Source organism: Vulpes vulpes, chromosome 2, assembly GCF_048418805.1.
Source record: "Vulpes vulpes isolate BD-2025 chromosome 2, VulVul3, whole genome shotgun sequence".
NCBI lineage: Eukaryota > Metazoa > Chordata > Mammalia > Carnivora > Canidae > Vulpes > Vulpes vulpes.
The window spans coordinates 164551841-164571457 of record NC_132781.1 but is presented as its reverse complement, the minus strand read 5'-3'; the positions used below and the strand labels follow the sequence as shown (position 1 = coordinate 164571457).

Below are 19617 nucleotides of genomic sequence, written 5' to 3'. Positions count from 1 at the left end.
CCCCATGTGGGCCTTTCCCTGCTGTTCTTTCATTTGAAGCCTGATCCATTCTCGCTCCTCCGGGTTCCATGGTAACCGTGTCAACGCCAGCCAGCTGCCTGCTGCCACCGCCCACAGGTTACTGCCTCCTGCGGTGACGCTGGCGCATGCGGATAGATGCCAGGTTATTCATTAAGGAGGCGTCCGAAGAGCTTCTCCTAAGACGGGAAAGGTGCTCCAAGTCCTGGCAGGCACCCTGGAGGCACACACAAACGGTTTCTCCGCCTTCTCTCCGTGTGACTCCCGTTAGCATAGCTCGGAGGATGACCGAGGTGGGCTCTGTTCCTCTGAGCGGCTCACACCGGTCACTGCACCCAACCTGAGCTACCAGCACATGAGGACGTGGAAGCACAAACGGGGCCAAGAGCCAGAGCTGCACATTCTGCTTAGGGTTCTTGGGCTGGGTCTGTTCTCTCAGGTGAGATAAACTAGAGACTCTTTCTTTTTTCTGTTTGGCAAAGGTCATGCTTCTTTCACTGAGTCTTGGGCAGAAAGCAAACCTTCCTGGAAGCAACCCAGACCACCAGGGAGTTTCCTAAAATAGGCAGGACACAGCTGTAAGAGGGTGGACAGCTGTCTGGTTGGAAGGACACTCTGAACCCAGGCAAGCAGAAAACATCTGGGTGGAAATGTGCGTCTGGCCTCTCTGCCCGGGCCCCTCCCTGAAGTGTGAGGGGTCAGCGGGTGGCCTCAACAGCTGCCCGGGGACGCTGGAGGACCGGTGGCCTTCTCCTCCTGCAGTCTTGGGACGAGCAGTGGCCCGCCCCACACAGAGAAAGTGCATGCGCTTGCCCCGGGGTCTTTCACCACTTCCCTCTTAAACCCCCCAGCACTCCTCGGGAGCTGGCACTTCACAGCTGCTGGCGTGGGGGAAGGCTGGCTCCATAGTCAGCGATGAGCTCGTGTTCCCCAGCTGTGTGCACGTGGTGCGCACACACACACAGCCACACACAGAGGGCTCTGTGTCCAAATCTTTACAGGCTTGGTCCAAAGAAGAGAACAAGCCAGCAGGGACCCAGCCCTGCCCAGTCCATCGCTCAGCCCATCACTTGGTCCACGGCCATCCTGAAGTGTCGCCGCTGTGGGTTAACTACTAACAAAGGAAGAATCCTACCACAGGGAGCTGCTCACAGTCACCAGAAGCACGAACGCTAATGCAAAATGCACAAACTAAGAGACCTGGTATATTTATTTAAAAGTCAGTGACATATCTCTGGTTATTCTGCTCAGATCTACCAGCAATGCTCTGAAACTGTTTTAAGGGGACGGCTGGTGGCACATACAGTGAGAGTTGGTTATATCCCGGGCTTGTATCTCTCAGCACAGAGAACTTCCTATTTACCTGCAAAGATCTCAGAACTCACCACTCAGAGTGTGGTCCCTGGACCAGCAGCACTGGTGTTACTTAGGGCTTCAGCAGAAATGCAGAATGTAGGCCTGACCTCAGACCACCCAAGTCAGAACAAGCATTGTCACCAGCCCCCAGCAGTCCATAAGCCCGTGAGTCACAGAGTCTGAGAAGCACCAGTCTCAGTGCTAACCAGGGGACTCACTGGTTTTGTTCCATTCACGTAAAAAAATGAGAACGTTATTTGCAACAAAGGATTCCACTATCAAAGCTCCCAGGAAGCTTCAAACTTTGTTCTACACTTACCCTTTATTTAAAAAATGTGTAATTTGGACACTTGGAAAAAGACCAAATGACCCACCTTAAGTTCATGGTATATATAATTTCACAAAACTGCTTGGGCTGGTCTGTGGTTGTTTTAAGCTGATGGCAGTAAGAGCTAAGAGTTCTGAACAAGAGAGGGGCAGGGCTCTCCTCTCCAAGCGCCTCCCCTCATCCCCCCCGGAAATCATGGACCTGCCTTTTGGAGGTTGATGGTGCTGACGTGCAGTTTCTTCATGGGTCCCGTTTCTACTGGCCCACTAGCCAACGCATCCCCTTGGCCACTCCTCAGCATTCGATGCTGATAAATCAAAGGGTCCTCTTCCTCATCAGCAAGGGTGTATCCCTGCAACCAGAGATTCACAGAAAAACCGTGCAACTCCGCTAGGTCCTCCCAGTTTAGAAAACACCCTCACACCTTGGGAGGGTCTCAGCTTCTGGTAAAGTCAGGATGTCAACAAGAAGTGAAACAGTTGGGATCCCTGGGTGGCTCGGCGGTTTAGCGCCAGCCTTTGGCCCAGCGTGTGATCCTAGAGTCCTGGGATCAAGTCCCACATCAGGCTCCCTGCATAGAGCCTGCTTCTCCTGCCTGTGTCTCTGCCTCCTCTTTCTCTGTCTGTCATGAATGAATAAATAAAATCTTAAAAAAAAAAAAAAAAAAAAAAGAAGTAAAACAGTTACACTCATGGACAAAATGAAGCACGGTGGGCATCATTCCCCCCTGCAGACCCGTCGTTGCTGGGCACTCTAGGTCACTGATGGCATTAACTCTGTAGGATGAGCATGTAGCTGGCAAAGCTAAAACTGTGGGCAATGACCAAAGGGATCAAGGGCTACAAGCAGGAAGGCAAATGGCCCACTGCCTGGCTTTGTTTGGCCTGAGAGCCAAGAAGGGTTTATTTTCCCCCAAATTGCTGGGGGGAAAATCAAAGGAAAATTAATATTTTGTAACATGTGCAAGCTATTAGAGAGGCACACCGTGGTGTCCCTAAGTAAAAGAGCACTGGCAGGCGGCCAGGCTCACCATCATCCAGGCGCGTGTGGCTGCTTTAGGGCTACAGTGGGGTCCAATCACTGCCTCGGAGCCCACGTTGCCTACAGAGCTGAGAAAAACTTGCTATCTTTACAGAAACTGTTTGCCCACAGTTAGTTCAGAGCTAAAAAGCTAAACATGCTCCAATACTAACAGGGAGAGACAACGGGACTTTGGAACAGAAATCAGTGCAATTCACCTTGACGATTCTGCAGATGAGAACGTCGTAGCGCTGATGGTTGATTCGGTGTCGCACCAGGACTTTATTCACCATTGGAATGAAAATTTGGTACTGTTGAAGGAGAGAGAAGAGGTCAGAAACGTTACGCTGCAGCGTGGGAAGCAGAAAAAACAATACCCCCCCTGCTATGTTCCAGCTAGTTCTCCTGGGTTTGGGTGGCTCTGTGTTATTAAGGAGAATCACCTCTCTCACACCTCCCCCGCTACAATACTAGTCCCCATCACCTTCGTCTAGGTTACCACGATGGCCTTTGATGGCTCTCTGCTCCTGCCCCTGGCCTAGTCTGTTCCTCACAGAGCACTGTGAGTCACCGGGTCAGACCACAGCACTCCTGTGATCAAGAGCCTCCAAAGGCTTCTAGTCCTGTTCAGAAAAAAAGCCCAAGCACTTGTAACGGCCCGTAACAGTGATGTGCACATTTCTGTGGGCGTCAGGATCACCCAGAGGGTTTATCAAACCAGAGACTGTTGGGCTCCACAGCTAGTTTCTGGTTCAGGTCTGGGCACAGGCCTGAGAATATGCATTTCTAACAGGTTCCCAGCTATGTAGTTCCTGTCCGGGGACATTTGGGAACCACTGGTCTACAGAACCTTGTCTCCACGCCCCACCCAGCCTCAGCTTATCTCTCTGACCAGAACTCCAAGCCCTCCCCATCCCCCAGCCTCCCCGCTGCCTCCTCTGAAGCCACACCGCGTTCCTGCTGTTCCCTGGACCCTTCGAGCATCCTCCTCACACCTTTGCATCTGCTACTCCTTCTGCCAGCATCCGACTCTCTGGGCTCAGACCTTTATTTAGGTCTCTGGTCAAATGTCAACTTATTAAGAGGTCTTCGCTGTCTACCCTAAATACACAGCATCTCTCCCCACTCACACTCTGTGCTCGACGAGACAGACTGTGTATGAGCCATACCTCACTGGAATGTAAGCTCCATGAGGACAACACGGTTATGTTAACGCCAGAACAGCATTTAGCCCACAGAGGTGGCTCAAGAAATATTTGCTAAATAAATGAAGGAACAAAAAAAGCAAAGGTTCCTAGTTCTTTGACGATGGCTGAGAGCTACAAGTAGAGACGTTCACAGACAGAGTCATCTTCCCCAAGCAAGGCGGAAGAGCATGTTTGGTTAGGACTCCTGCCTCACCTTCTTCCCCAGTTGGAAGACCAGTGAAGACAATGTGTCCATGGCTGTGGGACGCAGCTCCGGGCTCTGGTCTAGCGTCCGAACAATCGGATGAATGATACGGGAGGCATAGTCAGTGAAGTCCAGGGACTCTGTCAGGCGGTCTACAGTCTCTAACGCTGCCCTACAACAATCGCAGACACATGGTAATTGCTAATATACGGTCCCAAAGAATGAGAAATGGCTGAGAGTTATCTTAACAAGCAGTACCAAATGGAAAGGCAGGGATTGGAGGCATCCCAGGTGACATGGATCCAACCTATGCCCCAGTGGGATGGGGATGCTTAAGAGCTCAAGAAACCTGGGGCATATCTGGATTAAATAAAGAGAGCTGAAGCTGAGGTAAAAAAAAAAAAAAAAAAAAAACAAAACAGGAAAGATGGCCTGCAAACTTAAGAAAAGGACATCTTGGGACGCCTGGGTGGCTCAGCGGCTCAGCGTCTGCCTTCAGCCCAGGGCATGACCCCGGGATCGAGTCCTACATCGGGCTCCCTGCATGGAGCCTGCTTCTCCCTCTGCCTGTGTCTCTGCCTCTCTCTGTGTCTCTCATGAACAAATAAATAAAATCCTTAAGAAAAAAAAAAAAAAAAAAAAAGGACATCTTCAACAAAACGTGAAAAGCCTGCTGGCTACTTAGTCCCAAAGTGCAGGTACTTACTTCCGAGATGGCAGAGGAACTTCCGGGGCATCAAACAGCTTCACGATAGGAGGCAACAACAAATGCAGATAGTCATCCAGGTTGGCACCAAACAGCTGGATGGCAGCCAACAGCTGCAAGAGGGAGCAAAGGCCCAGTGATGAACAAATACAGGCAGGTACCAAGTACCCAGGCACACGGAGCGGGGCAAGTGTGTGGGTCCCCCGAATTCTGTGGGGACTCTGAAAAGTGGTCTCGAGCTACATTTTTTTGGTAGCACTCTCCCCATTTTATTTTGCTTGTGTGTTATTATTTTGCTTTCTCTGAGCTGCTTTCAATGGATAAAGAATCAGTTGCTAGATAACAGACAGAATGGGTCAAGGATACAACAGTTACCGAGAATAATCCACTAAAGGAGATAAAACATACGGCCAATCAAGAGAGGACTGGCTGTAAACATCCTGTTAACTGCACGCATCGGCTATTAGCAGTCTTTGGATTCCACCTTGTGGTTCGAGCACCATTGTGTCACTCAAAATAGGGGCTTGCCTCTTAGCTGATCACCCCTGGACTCTTACAGCTGCTGGAAACGTCTCTAGAGGACGCCCTTCTGGACTCACCTTGATGGAGACGATGCGGCCTGGGCTGTTGTCATGCATGAAGACGCGGAGCATGTGTGGGATCAGCTGGGGCAGGTATAGCTTAAATTCACCCCCAAGAGCTACCACAATTTGCTCAATGAGAAGAATGATTGTGCTCTGGATGGAGGTGTTCATGACCCAGAATTCCTATGAAGAGGGAAAAGAGTGAGAAGCAAAGCCAAGTGCCTTTCTGCTGAACTAAGAAGTAAGGAACGGAGATGGCCCCAAAGAAGCAAAACTGTAGTGAGCAGTTGGCCGCGGGAGGGAGTCCTTCCCCGGCCTCCTCTCCCCAGGGCTCTTCGTATCCTAGCTCATAGTCACAGTGTACAAATTATTTTTTTTTAAATATATTTTTTTAATTTTTATTTATTTATGACAGTCACACAGAGAGAGAGAGAGAGAGGCAGAGACATAGGCAGAGGGAGAAGCAGGCTCCATGCACTGGGAGCCCGATGTGGGATTCGATCCCGGGTCTCCAGGATCGTGCCCTGGGCCAAAGGCAGGCGCCAAACCGCTGCGCCACCCAGGGATCCCCACAGTGTACAAATTAAACTGCATTTTACCAAAAGCACCAGGCTCCTCCACTCCTCTGTGCTTTGTTTGTGCTGTTCTCTGCCTAGAGTTCCTCCTCTTGCTCAGCTAAAGCCCCACCTGTGTTTCTAGACCCAGCTCAAGCCTCACTTCTATGGAGGCTTTCCCGTTCTGTTACATACTCTGGGTCCCTTTGCTCCCTCTTTTCTAGCACCTGCAAGAACTTCACTTTGCCCCCTTCTCTCTACTAGACTGTAAACTAGTTAAGGGCAGGAAGCCCCTCTGAGCCACCTCTGTCTCCCCAGAATCTCGCACAGCACCTGGCATAGTCCAGCCACCCAAACACACATTTACAGAGTGAGTGAATGGTTTACTTCACTCAAGGGGCTCTCAGGTTGCCTCCGGTAGATTCTTTACTTTGGGTACCATCCAGTATCCAGCAGAGCGTGATCCCAGTGTTAACTAAGTTTCCTGCCCTTTCTGGATTTAGACTTTGCTAGATATAGGTAGCACTTGACATTTGTCCCAAATCATTTTCAGGCCTGGATAATGCCACAAAAGGAGTACTTTTTCTATACCCACGAAGTTATGTTCCACGTAAGTTACCAAAATAAAAACTTGGCCAAATGGCCACAGGATCTGGCTCGGTACCCAAACTGGTCTTAGTTTCTGACTCTAGGAAAAGCTGTCACTTCAAATCAACTCAAAAAGAAACTTGCCTACTGCCTTGTTTGAAACCTCCGGAGAAGGAGACTTGATGATGATAGAAGCCCTAATGATGATGGCAACACATGCATATTCATACTTTGGGGCCCTCAACTAAAAAAAGAAAGAAAGAACTCCTCAGAAGTAAGGCTTTACAGAAGCTTGAAATATTTTTATTTAAAAATGTCTTAAGGGGATCCCTGGGTGGCGCAGCGGTTTGGCGCCTGCCTTTGGCCCAGGGCGTGATCCTGGAGACCCAGGATCGAATCCCACGTCGGGCTCCCGGTGCATGGAGTCTGTTTCTCCCTCTGCCTGTGTCTCTGCCTCTCTCTCTCTCTCTGTGTGACTATCATAAATAAATAAAAAAATTAAAAAAATAAATAAATAAAAAATAAAAAAATAAAAATGTCTTAAAAATCCTAACAGTTTAGAAAGTAAAAACCATATTAAAAGATGCTGGTAAAACATTCCCTCTGCTTGAAGGGAGAAGTATTCTCTCTGAAAAAGGCTATTTTCTCTAGATAAAAACCTTTGCCAAAGAAACACTTGAGATGTTACACCTCCACAGTTTGTCTGATGTGCAGTCGCTTAGCCCGCACTTTGCCTTCTTTGGACAGAGTCCGCTTGCCCTCTCCACTGTATTACTACTGGCTGCTTACAGGGGCTTCTCTAAAATGCCCAGGATGGGCAGTCAGAGGAAGAGCCCCTGGTGCAGCTCATCCACCTTGGAGGAAATGAAAGCTGCGTTTTGCAGGTATGAAGCTCCCTGTCTCAAACTCCCACGTTTTGGTCCGAAGCCTTTTCTGGGGTCTAAGTCTCTGATTGGTGCTGCTTGGCTACCCCCGGCCCCTCGCCCACACGGCCCGCGGCCCTCCAGCACTGCGCTCGACAGAGGCCTCCGTAGCAGGAGTCTGAGAGCCGCACGGTTTTAATTATTTGTACAGACAGGAGTTTTTCAGTTCTGAGACCCGGTTTCAGGGAAGTTCCAGTTTTGAAGTGAGCCACTTTGATTTTAGTCCTGCGGCTTCCTCCAAGCTGACTACAAAGGGCTGGCAGAGAAGAGCAGAAATCAGGGAAGAATTGTCTTCCAATTCTTTGAGGGCACAGCCATCTCTGCAAAGCAAGCTTCCCAACAGAGACATTTAAATGATACAGAACAGCAGGAAGCAGGCCGCCTCCTCAGACGGAAAAACGATATTGCCACCGACGATGGGGAATCGTCCGCACCTGCTTAAAGCAGGTTATAAAATCTGGGACGGGAGCCTTTCCTCTTTCCTCGGGTACTGCTGCAGTCAGAAGGTGGCTTTTACGCTCTGGAAGGCGGTGGGGTAAAGCCTCGCCTTCCTCCTCAGTGCCCGACAGGAGTTCATCATATTTAATAGTGCTAATCCCCAAACCTCTCTTAAGGCCACGGTTTTATGGGCCGTATGAAGGAAGGCTTTCCTGGGAACAGTAAAGCACTGTTGTGATATTAAAGTGAAATTGCTTTGTTGTGTGCGAGGCAAAGAACTCGAGAGTCTATTTCTGGCAAAACAATAACTTCAGGACTTTTCCTCCGACTTCACACCTTATAGACTCAGGTGCTAGAGCCTCTGGCAGCTGCCCTCCGCCCTTGTCATCACCCACCGGGGACCCTTGTCCCACATTTTACACTCCGGATGTCACAGCTCTACCAAGACCCAGGACAAAAATGTCCATGCTCTCCCAACCTGCCTCTGCAGGTGCCTTGACCCAAACACTGAAGGACCGGCCAAAGCACTAACTTGTACTCACTCTCATGAGGGTGACTATTTCATCCATGTAAGGTCTGATGTGGCTCTTCACAAAGGACACCAACATTCCCAGCTGCTGGAACAGGAACTGGAGCGGAGAAGAGGGCAGAGAGTTGGCATCAGGAATGACGGAGAACTCCCAGGGTTATCCGAAGTCCGTGGGAACAAACAAACACAGCTATGCAATCCGTTTCCACCACATCCATTTTCTGAGATCAAGTCTTAAAAAAACCAGACTGAAACCCTTCGGCAGTGATCGCAGTGGGGACTAGAAACAACTCTCAGTGGTTTTACCCCCCGCCCCCAGCCTGACCCCGCCGCAAGGGCTGCAAGGCCACACTGGCCATCGAGAGCCATGATGCCACCTCGGCTCTGCGACCTTCATTTAACCTCTCTGCCCTGGGCCTGTTCAGGGGCAAGAGGCAGATAACAGTACCTGTCTCCGGGCTCCCTTGAAATTAAGTGGAGAACCCCTGGGAAGCACCAGCAGCGGGATGTGAGGCCTCTCAAGTGCTCCCCTGAACACCAGCTACCACCGAAGGATTTGCCGGGTGACTCAGACTTCACAATGGACACGAGACTTTTCATCAACTGTAAATGTATCTTTTGTCTCTTCAGTTCTAATTCACTACCACTTACTTTCTAAATAAATACAGTGACATATGATGGGTATTGTGGTTCACTTATAGTAATTAATTAATCAATCAGATCTTAGTTCATTAGGTAAATTGTTGGTCTCTAAGAAACCGTGAGCCAAGACAGTAAGCAAACTGGGGGAGGGATGGGATAAGGAGATTCTATTCAGGTTGATATGGTGTAGGCATAAGAAGACATGCCTTCTGCTAAAACAGGCTCGGAATAAAAAGGCTTGAGTAAAGGTGACCCAGCTACTTTCTTGGCTAAAGATGTCTTTATGGTATAGTCTTTATTTTGTTATATGCAGTAGCAAATCATATTCTAAACCCCCCTCCTGGAAAGATTTTTATAGCTCTCTATGCCTCTGCCTCCCCTCATTAATAAGGACAATTTAGCAATGAACATACATATTTCTACTCTTACCTGCATTTTGAAACATGGGCAAGTTAGGGATAAGTAAAAAGTGTTGTTTCAAATAGCAAGTAACAGACTTACTACCTGGAGAGGTGAGACTCACATGACATACAGGGTTGGGCTCCAAGGAATGTGGATACATTCTCTAAAGACAGGGAGACCAGTGGATTCTAAGGTGGTCAGAACCTGCCTATCCATGGCACAGGTCTGACTCAACTCAGGACAGCCATCCCTACCTACCTCTTGGGAGCCACCTCATCAAATCATGCTGTTTTTGCGAAATGGTCTTTGTAAGGGGACATTCCAGAAGTCAAGGGATGTGAGACTCTAAGTATAATGGATTTTAGCTACATTTTTGTTATGCAAAACCTGAAAGAAGGTAGAAAACCGAAGCTGGAGGAAAAGCAGGGCATTAGGGATGGCAGGGAGGTCAGGAAAACCAGGAGACAGAAAGGACAGAGCCTTTTGACCCCTACTGTCATTTCGCACTAGGTGTAATGGGGGAAGCTCATCGGTGCTAAGCCACCTGCAGCGGCCACAGGATAGATGCCCACAGCAAGGGCCTTCTGCACAGCAAAGAGTCTAGCAGCCCCCTCATTTCTTCTCCCTTAGATTCTTCCATTCTTCCACAAGCTTTTCTCCTCTTTTTCCCCCCTGAACATTAGTACTTTAAAAGGACACAGAGTTTTGTTCTTGAAAATATGGTGGGTTAGATGTCTCTGCCATGAAAAGCCTAAAGATAACGCATAAGCAATAAAAAATACTGTATTGTTATCAGAATGGAAACCTTTTGCAGCAAACCAGACCTTCAGAGGGCTATGTGTTAAGAGAAATAGTGACCTCATTCCCCCACCACCCCCAAATCTGTCCACTGGCAAAAGGAGACAAAGACATTTGTCAGGCTGGATGTGGAGTCTAGTAGGTAGGAAAAACGGCTTCGCCAATAGCTTGTAATTTCAGGTCATTCCCATATGAGTTTAGAGCATTATTTGACTATGTGGACTGAGAAACTTTAAGTCAAGAAATTAACTTAGAGTTTTCTTTTAAGAGTCATATGGCAGAAGCAAGTGCAAGTCTTCTCTGGAGAGATGCAACTTGAGAGCACATTTTCTAGTACTGCTCCAGGAAATGCCCAGCTGCATAGGCTACATGATCCAAAATTATAAGACACATAAGGATAGACCACTGCCAATGTGACTCAGCAGAAACAATAAATAGCAGGATCAGACCCACCAAGGATTTAATATATATTGGAATTACTGGATAAAAAATATAAAATAGATCTGTTTAAAATGCTTAAATCGGGACACTTGGGAGGCTCAGGGTCTGCCTTTGGCTTAGGGCGTGATCCCAGAGTCCTGGGATTGAGTCCCACATCACACTTCCCGCAGGGAGCCTGCTTCTCCCTCTGCGTATGTCTCTGCCTCTCTCTGTGTGTCTCTCATGAATAAATAAATAAAATTAAAAAATAAAATAAAATAAAGTGCTTAAATAAATAAATGTGAGAATTAAAATAATGAGTAAAGAATAGGATACCACCAAAAAATACTAAGCATATAGAACCTAGTATAACTAGTATATTATAGTTAGAAAGAACCTAGTATAACTTTAGATATTTTAAAAAATGTAGTTGAAACTAAAAACTCAAGGACAGGTCATCAACTGAGACACAGTTGAGGATTCATGAACAAAAAGGGGTGTGAAGAAATATCCAGGTTGGATCTCCAAGAGATCAAGAGGAAAAATACAAAGAGGAAACTAATAGACATTAAGGACAAAGTGAGCTCTACATGTGAATCAAACTCTGGAAGGAAAAAACAGAGGGTGGAATTCTCATATTCAGGAAGTCCACAAGTCCCAGAGAGGATGTGAGAAAGAATCTCTATCTAGATACACAATAATTGCAACTTTGGGGCAACAAATATAATGAGAGGACCTGAAATAGCCACTGAGAAAAGTGAATGAAATGGTTATGAAATGAAAAGGTTAATCATGATTTCTCAATGACAACAACAACAACAAAAAAAATCATAAAATGTGGGATCTTATCTACAGTTGTAGGAGAACCCAGAATCGTATCCTCAGCTAAATCAAGATTTTAAATGATGGTGAAATAAATATTTTTTATATTTTTATTTTAAAAATATTTATTTATTCATGAGAGACACAGAGAGGGAGACGCAGGCTCCATGCAGGGAGCCCGATGCAGGACTCGATCCTGGGACTCCAGGATCGCGCCCTGGGCTGAAGGCAGTGCTAAACCGCTGAGCCACCTGGGCTGCCCACCTTTTTTTTTAGATACACAGAAACAGAGAGTTTACTTTGATGGATGCTCACAAATGTTCCTCATTCTAAAGAAGAATAAAGATCCTAGGAGAAAGCCCTGAAGGGGGAAACAGAACACAGAGAATCGAGACAGGAAGCGTGTCTGCATAAAATAGCAATGATGTTTAGTTTGATGGTAGGAAAAAAAAAGCGATACCACAAAGAGAGAATCAGACAGCCTGAGCAATCATTCTAAGTTTTGTATGTCATTCAGGAGAAGGATGAAGATATGGATTGATTTTTTAAAATTAGGCATTAAAGTTAGGGATGGGAGACTAAATCTAAGGGTGAAAAAGACAAAATGAATCCATCCCTCATCCTGTACAGAGGCACACATTCCAAAGAGCTCAAAGATCTGAGTGTAAAAAAATCAGGGGGCACCTGGCTGACTTAGTCGGAGGAGCGTGCGAATCATGACCTCCAGGTTGTGAGCTGAAGTCCCACACAGGGTGTACAGATTCCAAAAAAATAAATAAAATAAAATAAAATAAAATAAATGGAAAAAGCAAGGCCAGTCAAGTACAGAAAGAGGTAAAAATGATGTACATACAAAGCTTTTTTTACAGGATCATTTTAAGTACCAAAAGAATGGAAAAAATGCAAGCATTCATCCAAAGGGACGGGTCACACGGCTGTCCACACAGTGGAGTGCCATCACCTCTCAAGGAATGCAGGCATCCTGGTGCTGCCATGGCACAAACTCCAGGACACGCTGCTGTGACAGTGAAAAAAGGCGGGGCGCCCAACATTGTTTACATTAAGTTCTCTTCTGAGGAAGGAAGGCAAGGCAAGATGGATTTCTTTACATTTCCAAAAACAAAGAATGAAAAGATAAATTGAAAAACGATCAAATGGTTACCTTACGGGGAAGTGAGGTATAGGCAAAATAAAGGTAGGCCAAAGAGGTCTATGTCCTAAACCTTAGATCCCACAAATAAATGACCCTGTACAACAAAGGGGACTCCTCAAGACATGATCTAGGTTCAGGACTTTGACATATGGAGATTATCCCTTAAAAGCAGAGAACCTTTGATGACAGTGCACAGAGAGCTGGATCTGGCAGCAAAAGAAGGGTCAGCGAGGCACTATTGCTGACTCTGAAGGCAGAGAAAGAGGGCCAAGGAATGTGGGCAGCCACTAGAAGCCAGAAATAGCAAGGAGATGGACTCTCCCTTAGAGCCTCCAGGAAAGACTGTGCCCCAGTGGCACCCTGACTTGGTTTAGTTTGACCTCTGTCAGACTTATGACCTATGGAGCTGTGAGATAATAAACTTGTGCTGTTTGAAGCCATGACATTGGTGGGGATTTGTTATAGTAGCAATAGGAAATGCTACAGGAAGAAACAGGGTATTGGATGGGGAGACAAACTATATGTCACTGAACATACTTTATAGTTTTGGCTCTGAAACTGTGTTAATGTCTTACATTACTAGAATAAAAGTTATATTAGAAAAAACTCAAAGAAATTTCTAAAAACTGAAAATAAACAGAAACTAATTTAACTATAAATCAAGTTGGTTGCACAATCGCTCAAAGATGAATTTCAAGAGACTTTACACAGAATATTTTGGTGTGTATCTCCAAAGGACACAGACTAAGAACCACACACACACACACACAAAAATCAAAAAACCTTGAACTACATTCAGAAATCTTACTGTGACTAATACCATTTATATGTATACAAGATACATGCAGGGACATATTCTGCAAGATACAGCAACTACATCATGACTTATTTTTCCTCTTTCTAAAAATTACCTATTTCTAGTTCTGTTCACCGAATGGCTGAGAAACAGTGATACACCAGTAGCAATGAGCACCCAACACACCAACTCAGTCTCTAGCTATTATCTCTCACTTCAAGACACCACAGCTCCTTGGAAGAGGCCATGCCCAGCCTTTAGTGAAATGTACCTGACAACTCAGAATAGCCTTTTTTTTTTTTTTTTTTGCCAGAAAGCAAAAAAGCGATCGAAGATTAAGACCACTGGCCAATATAAAAAGAACCCAACAGTCAGGCTGACTGGGATAATTAGATCACGAGAAAGAATAGTGCCTTCAATGAACAGAAATACTATATATAGCTCCATGAGTTGATGAGGATACTCCCTAAACAGCAGGGGTTGTGCCTGAGTCACCTTTGAGGAGTTGCAAGGGACTTGATTCATTACGCTGAAAACACTGATAAACACAAGGAAAGAATCACGTATTTATTCTGCCCTTCTTGCATGAACTATACTTCAGATTAACTGAATAGCTGACAACATAAAGTTCTTTATAGGTGATCGCTAGCTAATAAATCCAGGAAATAGAATTAGAAAATCACAGCTTTCCAGTCGTTAATGAAATAATCATTTTAGAATTCTAACAATCTTCAATGAACACTAAATGAGTAGGAGAAAGGCTGATTGATGGGATCATAGTCCCTGAGCCCACTGATTAACCTTTACATCACTAGAAGTGGATCATTTTACAAAAGACTTGCTTACTAACTGTTGAAATAGGAAGTATTCAGTACCACCTATAAAGTATTTCTCTCCAAAAGAAGGGATCTTAATTTAATCAACTATATCTAATCTGTTTACAAGAAGTTAAGATACCTTGAAGATACAAACAACCAAATCCAGAATGGGAAATTCTGTAAGACAAATGATCTGTTTTCTTCCACAAATAAGTGGCATGAAAAAAAAGTGGGGGAAAAAGGAGGATAGGAGAAATGGATATATCAACTGAATGCCATGTACAAACCTTATCTGGATTCTGATTCAAATAAATCAAATATAAAAAGACATTTTAAAGACAAACAGGGACATGTGAAGAAGGCTTAGTATTAGAAGATATTAAGCAATTATTTTTACTTTTGTAGATACTTTTACTTCTAATATTTAGTATCAGAAGATATTAAGCATCATTTTTACTTTTGTAATTTTGGTTATATGGGGGAAAAGTATTGGTGAAAAAGTATGATATCTGTTATTTGCTTTAAAATACCCCAGAAAGGGGATCCCTGGGTGGCTCAGCAGTTTAGCGCCTGCCTTTGGCCCAGGGCGCGATCCTGGAATCCTGGGATCAAGTTCTGCGTCGGGCTCCTGGCATGGGGCCTGCTTCTCCCTCTGCCTGTGTCTCTGCCTCTCTTTCTCTCTCTGTGTGTGTCTATCATGAGCAAATAAATAAATAAATCTTTAAAAAATAAATAAAATAAAATAAAATAAAATAAAATAAAATAAAATAAAATATCCCAGAAAAATGGGCAGCCCGCGTGGCTCAGTGGTTTAGTGCCGCCTTTGGCCCAGGGTGTGATCCTGGAGACCTGGGGTCAAGTCCCACATTGGCTCCCTGCATGGAGCCTGCTTCTCCCTCTGCCTGTGTCTCTCATGAATAAATAAATAAAATCTTAAAAAAAAAAAAAACCACCCCAGAAAAAAATGTTTGTGTATGTGTGTGGGGAGAGATGGGGGGAGGGGTAATAAGATGAAACCAAATTGATAAAATGCTAATAATTACTTATGAATATGGGAATTTAATATAAATTGTCTATTTTTTAAAAAAAGATTTATTCATTTTAGAGAGCGTGAACACACGTACAAGTCGGGGAAAGGGCAGAGGGAGAAAATCTTCAAACAGACTCCCCTCTAAGCAGAGACCAATGTGGGTCTCGGTCTCATGACCATGACCTAGTGACCTGAGCTGAAACCAAGAATGGGATGCTCAACTGACTAACCCAGGCGCCCCAGCTGTCTACTTTTGTTTACAACTGAAATATCCCATTACAAAACATTTACTAAAATTAAAGGTGGCCAACAAGTAGAGGGCAAAGGTAAGAAAATGAAAGCTCAACCAAGCCCAAAAAAGAAAGAAAAAAAGAAAATAAATAGATAAAGCAGGTCAAAAATAAAGCACTACATCAGATGGTGGAAATGAACCTTAATATATCAACAATCATGATAAATACAACTGGACTGAATGCACTGATTAATAAAGATTTTCAGACTACATTAAAGGGATAATCTAGCTATCTTATTATACATATTATCATGAGAGACCCATCTAATGCAAAAAGTCACAAAATAATTAAAGTAAAAGGATAATAAAAGAGATACACCCTCCAAAAAAAGGTTGGTGTAGCTATACTAAAATTAAGCAAAATAAATTTGAAGTATTATTAAAGATAAAAAGAGTCCTTTCAAAATGATAAAAGATTCGACTTACCAGGAAGATACCATGATTTTAAATCTGAACATACCTAATTAACATATCCCCCCAAATATATAAAACAGAACTGACTTAACTATGAGAAATTAATAAACCCACCATTGTAAAGGAAGATTTTTATCTCATTTCTCTCAGTAATGGGCAGATAAGAAAAAAAAATTAAAGAGAATGCAAAAAAAAAAAAAAAAAAAAAAAAGGAACGCAGTAGTAAGTTCAAATCTAATGACATATATGGAACATTGTATATAACACATCAGTAAATACCCGCTATTCTCAAGCACACCGGAAACATCAAAAGAGATCAGGCATTGGACTATTAAGGCCGTTTCAGCAAGCATTAAAGAATCATAAACCCAGTGCAGTTAAGTTAGAAAACAGAGATCCAAAAATGAAATTCAAAATCCCATAAATCTGCAAACTAAAATATCCACTTCTAAATAACTCAGTGGTGAAAAAAGAAATCATAGGAAACATTAAAAATACTTTTCTCTGAGTAATAATGAAACTAAATTATTATTCAACTATGAAGAAGGAATGAACTGCTGATTCATAATGAACCCCAAAACTACTATGTTAAGTGAAAGAAGCTAGACACAAACCCACATGATTCCAATTCTATGGAATATCAAAAAAAAAAAAAAAAGGGCAAATCTATAGTCATGACATAAATAAAGTGAATAATTTCTTAGGAGTGCCCGGGTGACTCTGTCAGTTAAGCATCTGCCTTCTGCTCAGGTCATGATCCTGGGGTTCTGGGATCGAAACTGCATTGGGCTCCCTGCTCAGCGGGAAGTCTCCCTCTCCCTCTCCCTCTCCCTCTGCTTATGTGCGCTCTCTCTCTCTCTCTCTCAGATAAATAAAAAAATAAAATCATTTAAAAAAAATGAATAATTTCTTCAAGAAATGTGACCTAAACTGTTTTTGAAGAAATAAAAAAGCTAAACCGATCTTTAAGCTTATAGTTAAAAAAAATTTACAGGCCAATTCCACTCAGGAATGTTGATGTAAAAAATTTAAATTAAGTATTAGATATAAACTCAAAGTGTCAAGAAATACATCATAATCATGATGGTTTTAAAACAAGAATTCAAAAAATTTTCAACATGTATCAGTGTAATTCAACATATTAACATGCTAAAAGAGAAAAAAATATGTAATTGTTACACCAGACAAACACATTTGATAAATCCAATACCCATTCATGATAAAAACTCTAGCAAATTAAGACCATAAGAGGACATTTATAACCCTTAAAAGCTACCTGCCAAAACCTACAGCAAACGTTTTACTTAGTGGGGAAATCTTAACAGCAGTCCCACTGAAGTCAGGAACAAGATTAAAGATTTCTAGTCTCACAGAGTCTAATCAACATTGCAGTGGAGGTCCCAGAAATGTAAATGAGAAAAAGTAGCAACTAGTTTACAGATTAAAACAAAAAACTAGAACTGCCTTTCTCTTTTTGCAGACTATAGGATTATCTAGAGGGAAAAGCCAGGGAAATTTATTTAAATTATCAGAATTTGTAAGAATTTGATAAGGTCGAGTACATAAACTACGCTCCTGTACTCCAGGCACAGTGTAAGAGAATATACTTTCTAAAAAGGTATTATTTCCTCTATACGCACATCACATTGAATATATAATCACAGAGGAAAAAATGGATTTAAAAAATTAATTGAAGGGATGGCTGGGTGGTTCAGTCATTTGAGCATCCAACTCTGGATTTCGGCTCAGGTCATGATCTTAGAGTCTCGGGATCGAGCCCTGCCTTGGGTCTCCATGCTCAGTGGGGGTCTGCTTGGGATTCCCCCCCCAGCTGCCCCTTCCCCTACCCCCAGCCCTCGCTCGTACACACACATGCGCACATGTGTTCTCTCTCCCTCTCTAAAATAAATAAATCAGTATTAAAAAAAAAAAAAGGCCCCTTGAACTGTATTTAGTAGGTTTGCTGCCAGTAGTGGCCTAAGTAGATAATCACAGAACCACTCTGCATATTTTGCTGTTTAAAGAAAGGAAAGCAAAAGGGAGAGACAGAGGGAAAGTGGCAAGTTCTACCTTACAACAAAGTGCCCACTGCTAGAAGTAGAAGAAATGGTAAAACTAGAAGTCCGTACTTTGCAACCAGTGTGACCACGGACTCAGGCAGGGATTCTCCACAGATGCTCGGTCACTGGGTCAAAGGTTGTCAGGGAAGAGGATGGTCACACACCCCAGATGACCTTACCACGGGCAGATCTAACAGAGACCGATTTAACCGTGTGCTCAAACTCTGGTTCAGCGCTAACGGGAGACGCTGACGTGAGATCTGCTAAGACGTATGCATGTCACCCTGTAGCAGTCTCACTAAAAATGATGGGCCTCAATCTAATGATGAGGAGGCCACACGTCCGCGTGGTGAGACATCCTACCCGACAACCACACTGACCTCTGGATATGCACACACGCATCCACCTAGCCAGTCATGGTTTAGCCATCCCGAGGGGATAACCCTGGACACTAGGCAGCCGACTGACCCTGTACCCTTAGGGGTCAGGAGTTAGGGGTTAGGCGAGGTACTCGGCCCAACAGCCAAAGGAGGGCATGGGTAGGAAGTAGGGCGTGCGGAGCAGGGGTGGGGTTTTAGCTACTTACTTCCCGGATGGCCCCATCGCAGACCCGAATGACATTGAGGAATGTGGGCATGACCTGCGGCAGAAACTGCACACACTTGAGGCCCAGGGACTTGAAGATGAAGGTGATGGCCTGGACAACCATGGTGTGATGGTGCGAGAGGGACTGGTCTCGGAAGATCCGCATCAGCGCCACCATGGACACGGCGGGGTAGAACTCGTCCAGGGGCAGGTTGCCCATGTTGACCAGCATCTCACTGGTGCTGTAGTCGGCTAGGACAAAGTGATGGCGAGAATCATGAGCTATCCAGGACATGTCGCTGGCTTTAAGCAGAACCTGGCTCACCACAAACAGCTGTCGTTCAGCATTCACGGGGAGTACAGGGTCTATTAGGAACCCACAAACAGGCTCTCCGCATTAGGATTCAAGATTTTTTGGCTTTTCTATTACCCTGACCACAACAGTACATGACCGGTGCTCGTTAAATTGCAATGTTTAACTTCGCTTATCATTACAGTTGACAACTTTGTGGTTGAAACCATCAATAAAAATAATTACTCCCCCAAAAGAAAGTAAAGGGAATCAAATTAGGCTAACATCTGTTCAGCAGCTGCTTGGTCCCCCTAGGGACTTCAGATGAGGGAGCGGCAAATGCTAGCTGACCTGAACAGCAAGGATCTCAAAGACTAGGTGAGAGGAGGAGAAACAGTGCACTGAAGAGTCCAAGAATGAGACCAGCCAAGAGACTGGGTGACACCTGCAGGGGCCGGGCTGACTCTCCTCCTGACAGCCATGGGTCCCACAGGGTAACATCACAGCTAGGCTTCTCTACTATACAGAAGAACAAACTAGGGATCCCTGGGTGGCGCAGCGGTTTGGCGCCTGCCTTTGGCCCAGGGCGCGATCCTGGAGACCCGGGATCGAATCCCACGTCGGGCTCCCGGTGCATGGAGCCTGCTTCTCCCTCCG

General features: G+C 44.7%; 1 protein-coding gene across 3 annotated transcripts in view; it reads right to left on the bottom strand.

Moving 5' to 3' along the window:
• The window catches only part of MTOR (mechanistic target of rapamycin kinase), a 121501-nt gene that overhangs the window by 73573 nt on the left and 28311 nt on the right, over nucleotides 1-19617 (bottom strand). For all 3 annotated transcript variants that reach the window (XM_026011911.2, XM_072751208.1, XM_072751209.1), the window contains 7 exons: nucleotides 18670-18920; nucleotides 8450-8536; nucleotides 5420-5587; nucleotides 4821-4933; nucleotides 4124-4286; nucleotides 2941-3033; nucleotides 1908-2054 (listed from right to left, as the gene is read on the bottom strand). In XM_026011911.2, the coding sequence (XP_025867696.1) occupies nucleotides 1908-2054; nucleotides 2941-3033; nucleotides 4124-4286; nucleotides 4821-4933; nucleotides 5420-5587; nucleotides 8450-8536; nucleotides 18670-18920 (1022 nt within the window). The remainder of the gene's footprint in view (nucleotides 1-1907; nucleotides 2055-2940; nucleotides 3034-4123; nucleotides 4287-4820; nucleotides 4934-5419; nucleotides 5588-8449; nucleotides 8537-18669; nucleotides 18921-19617) is intronic.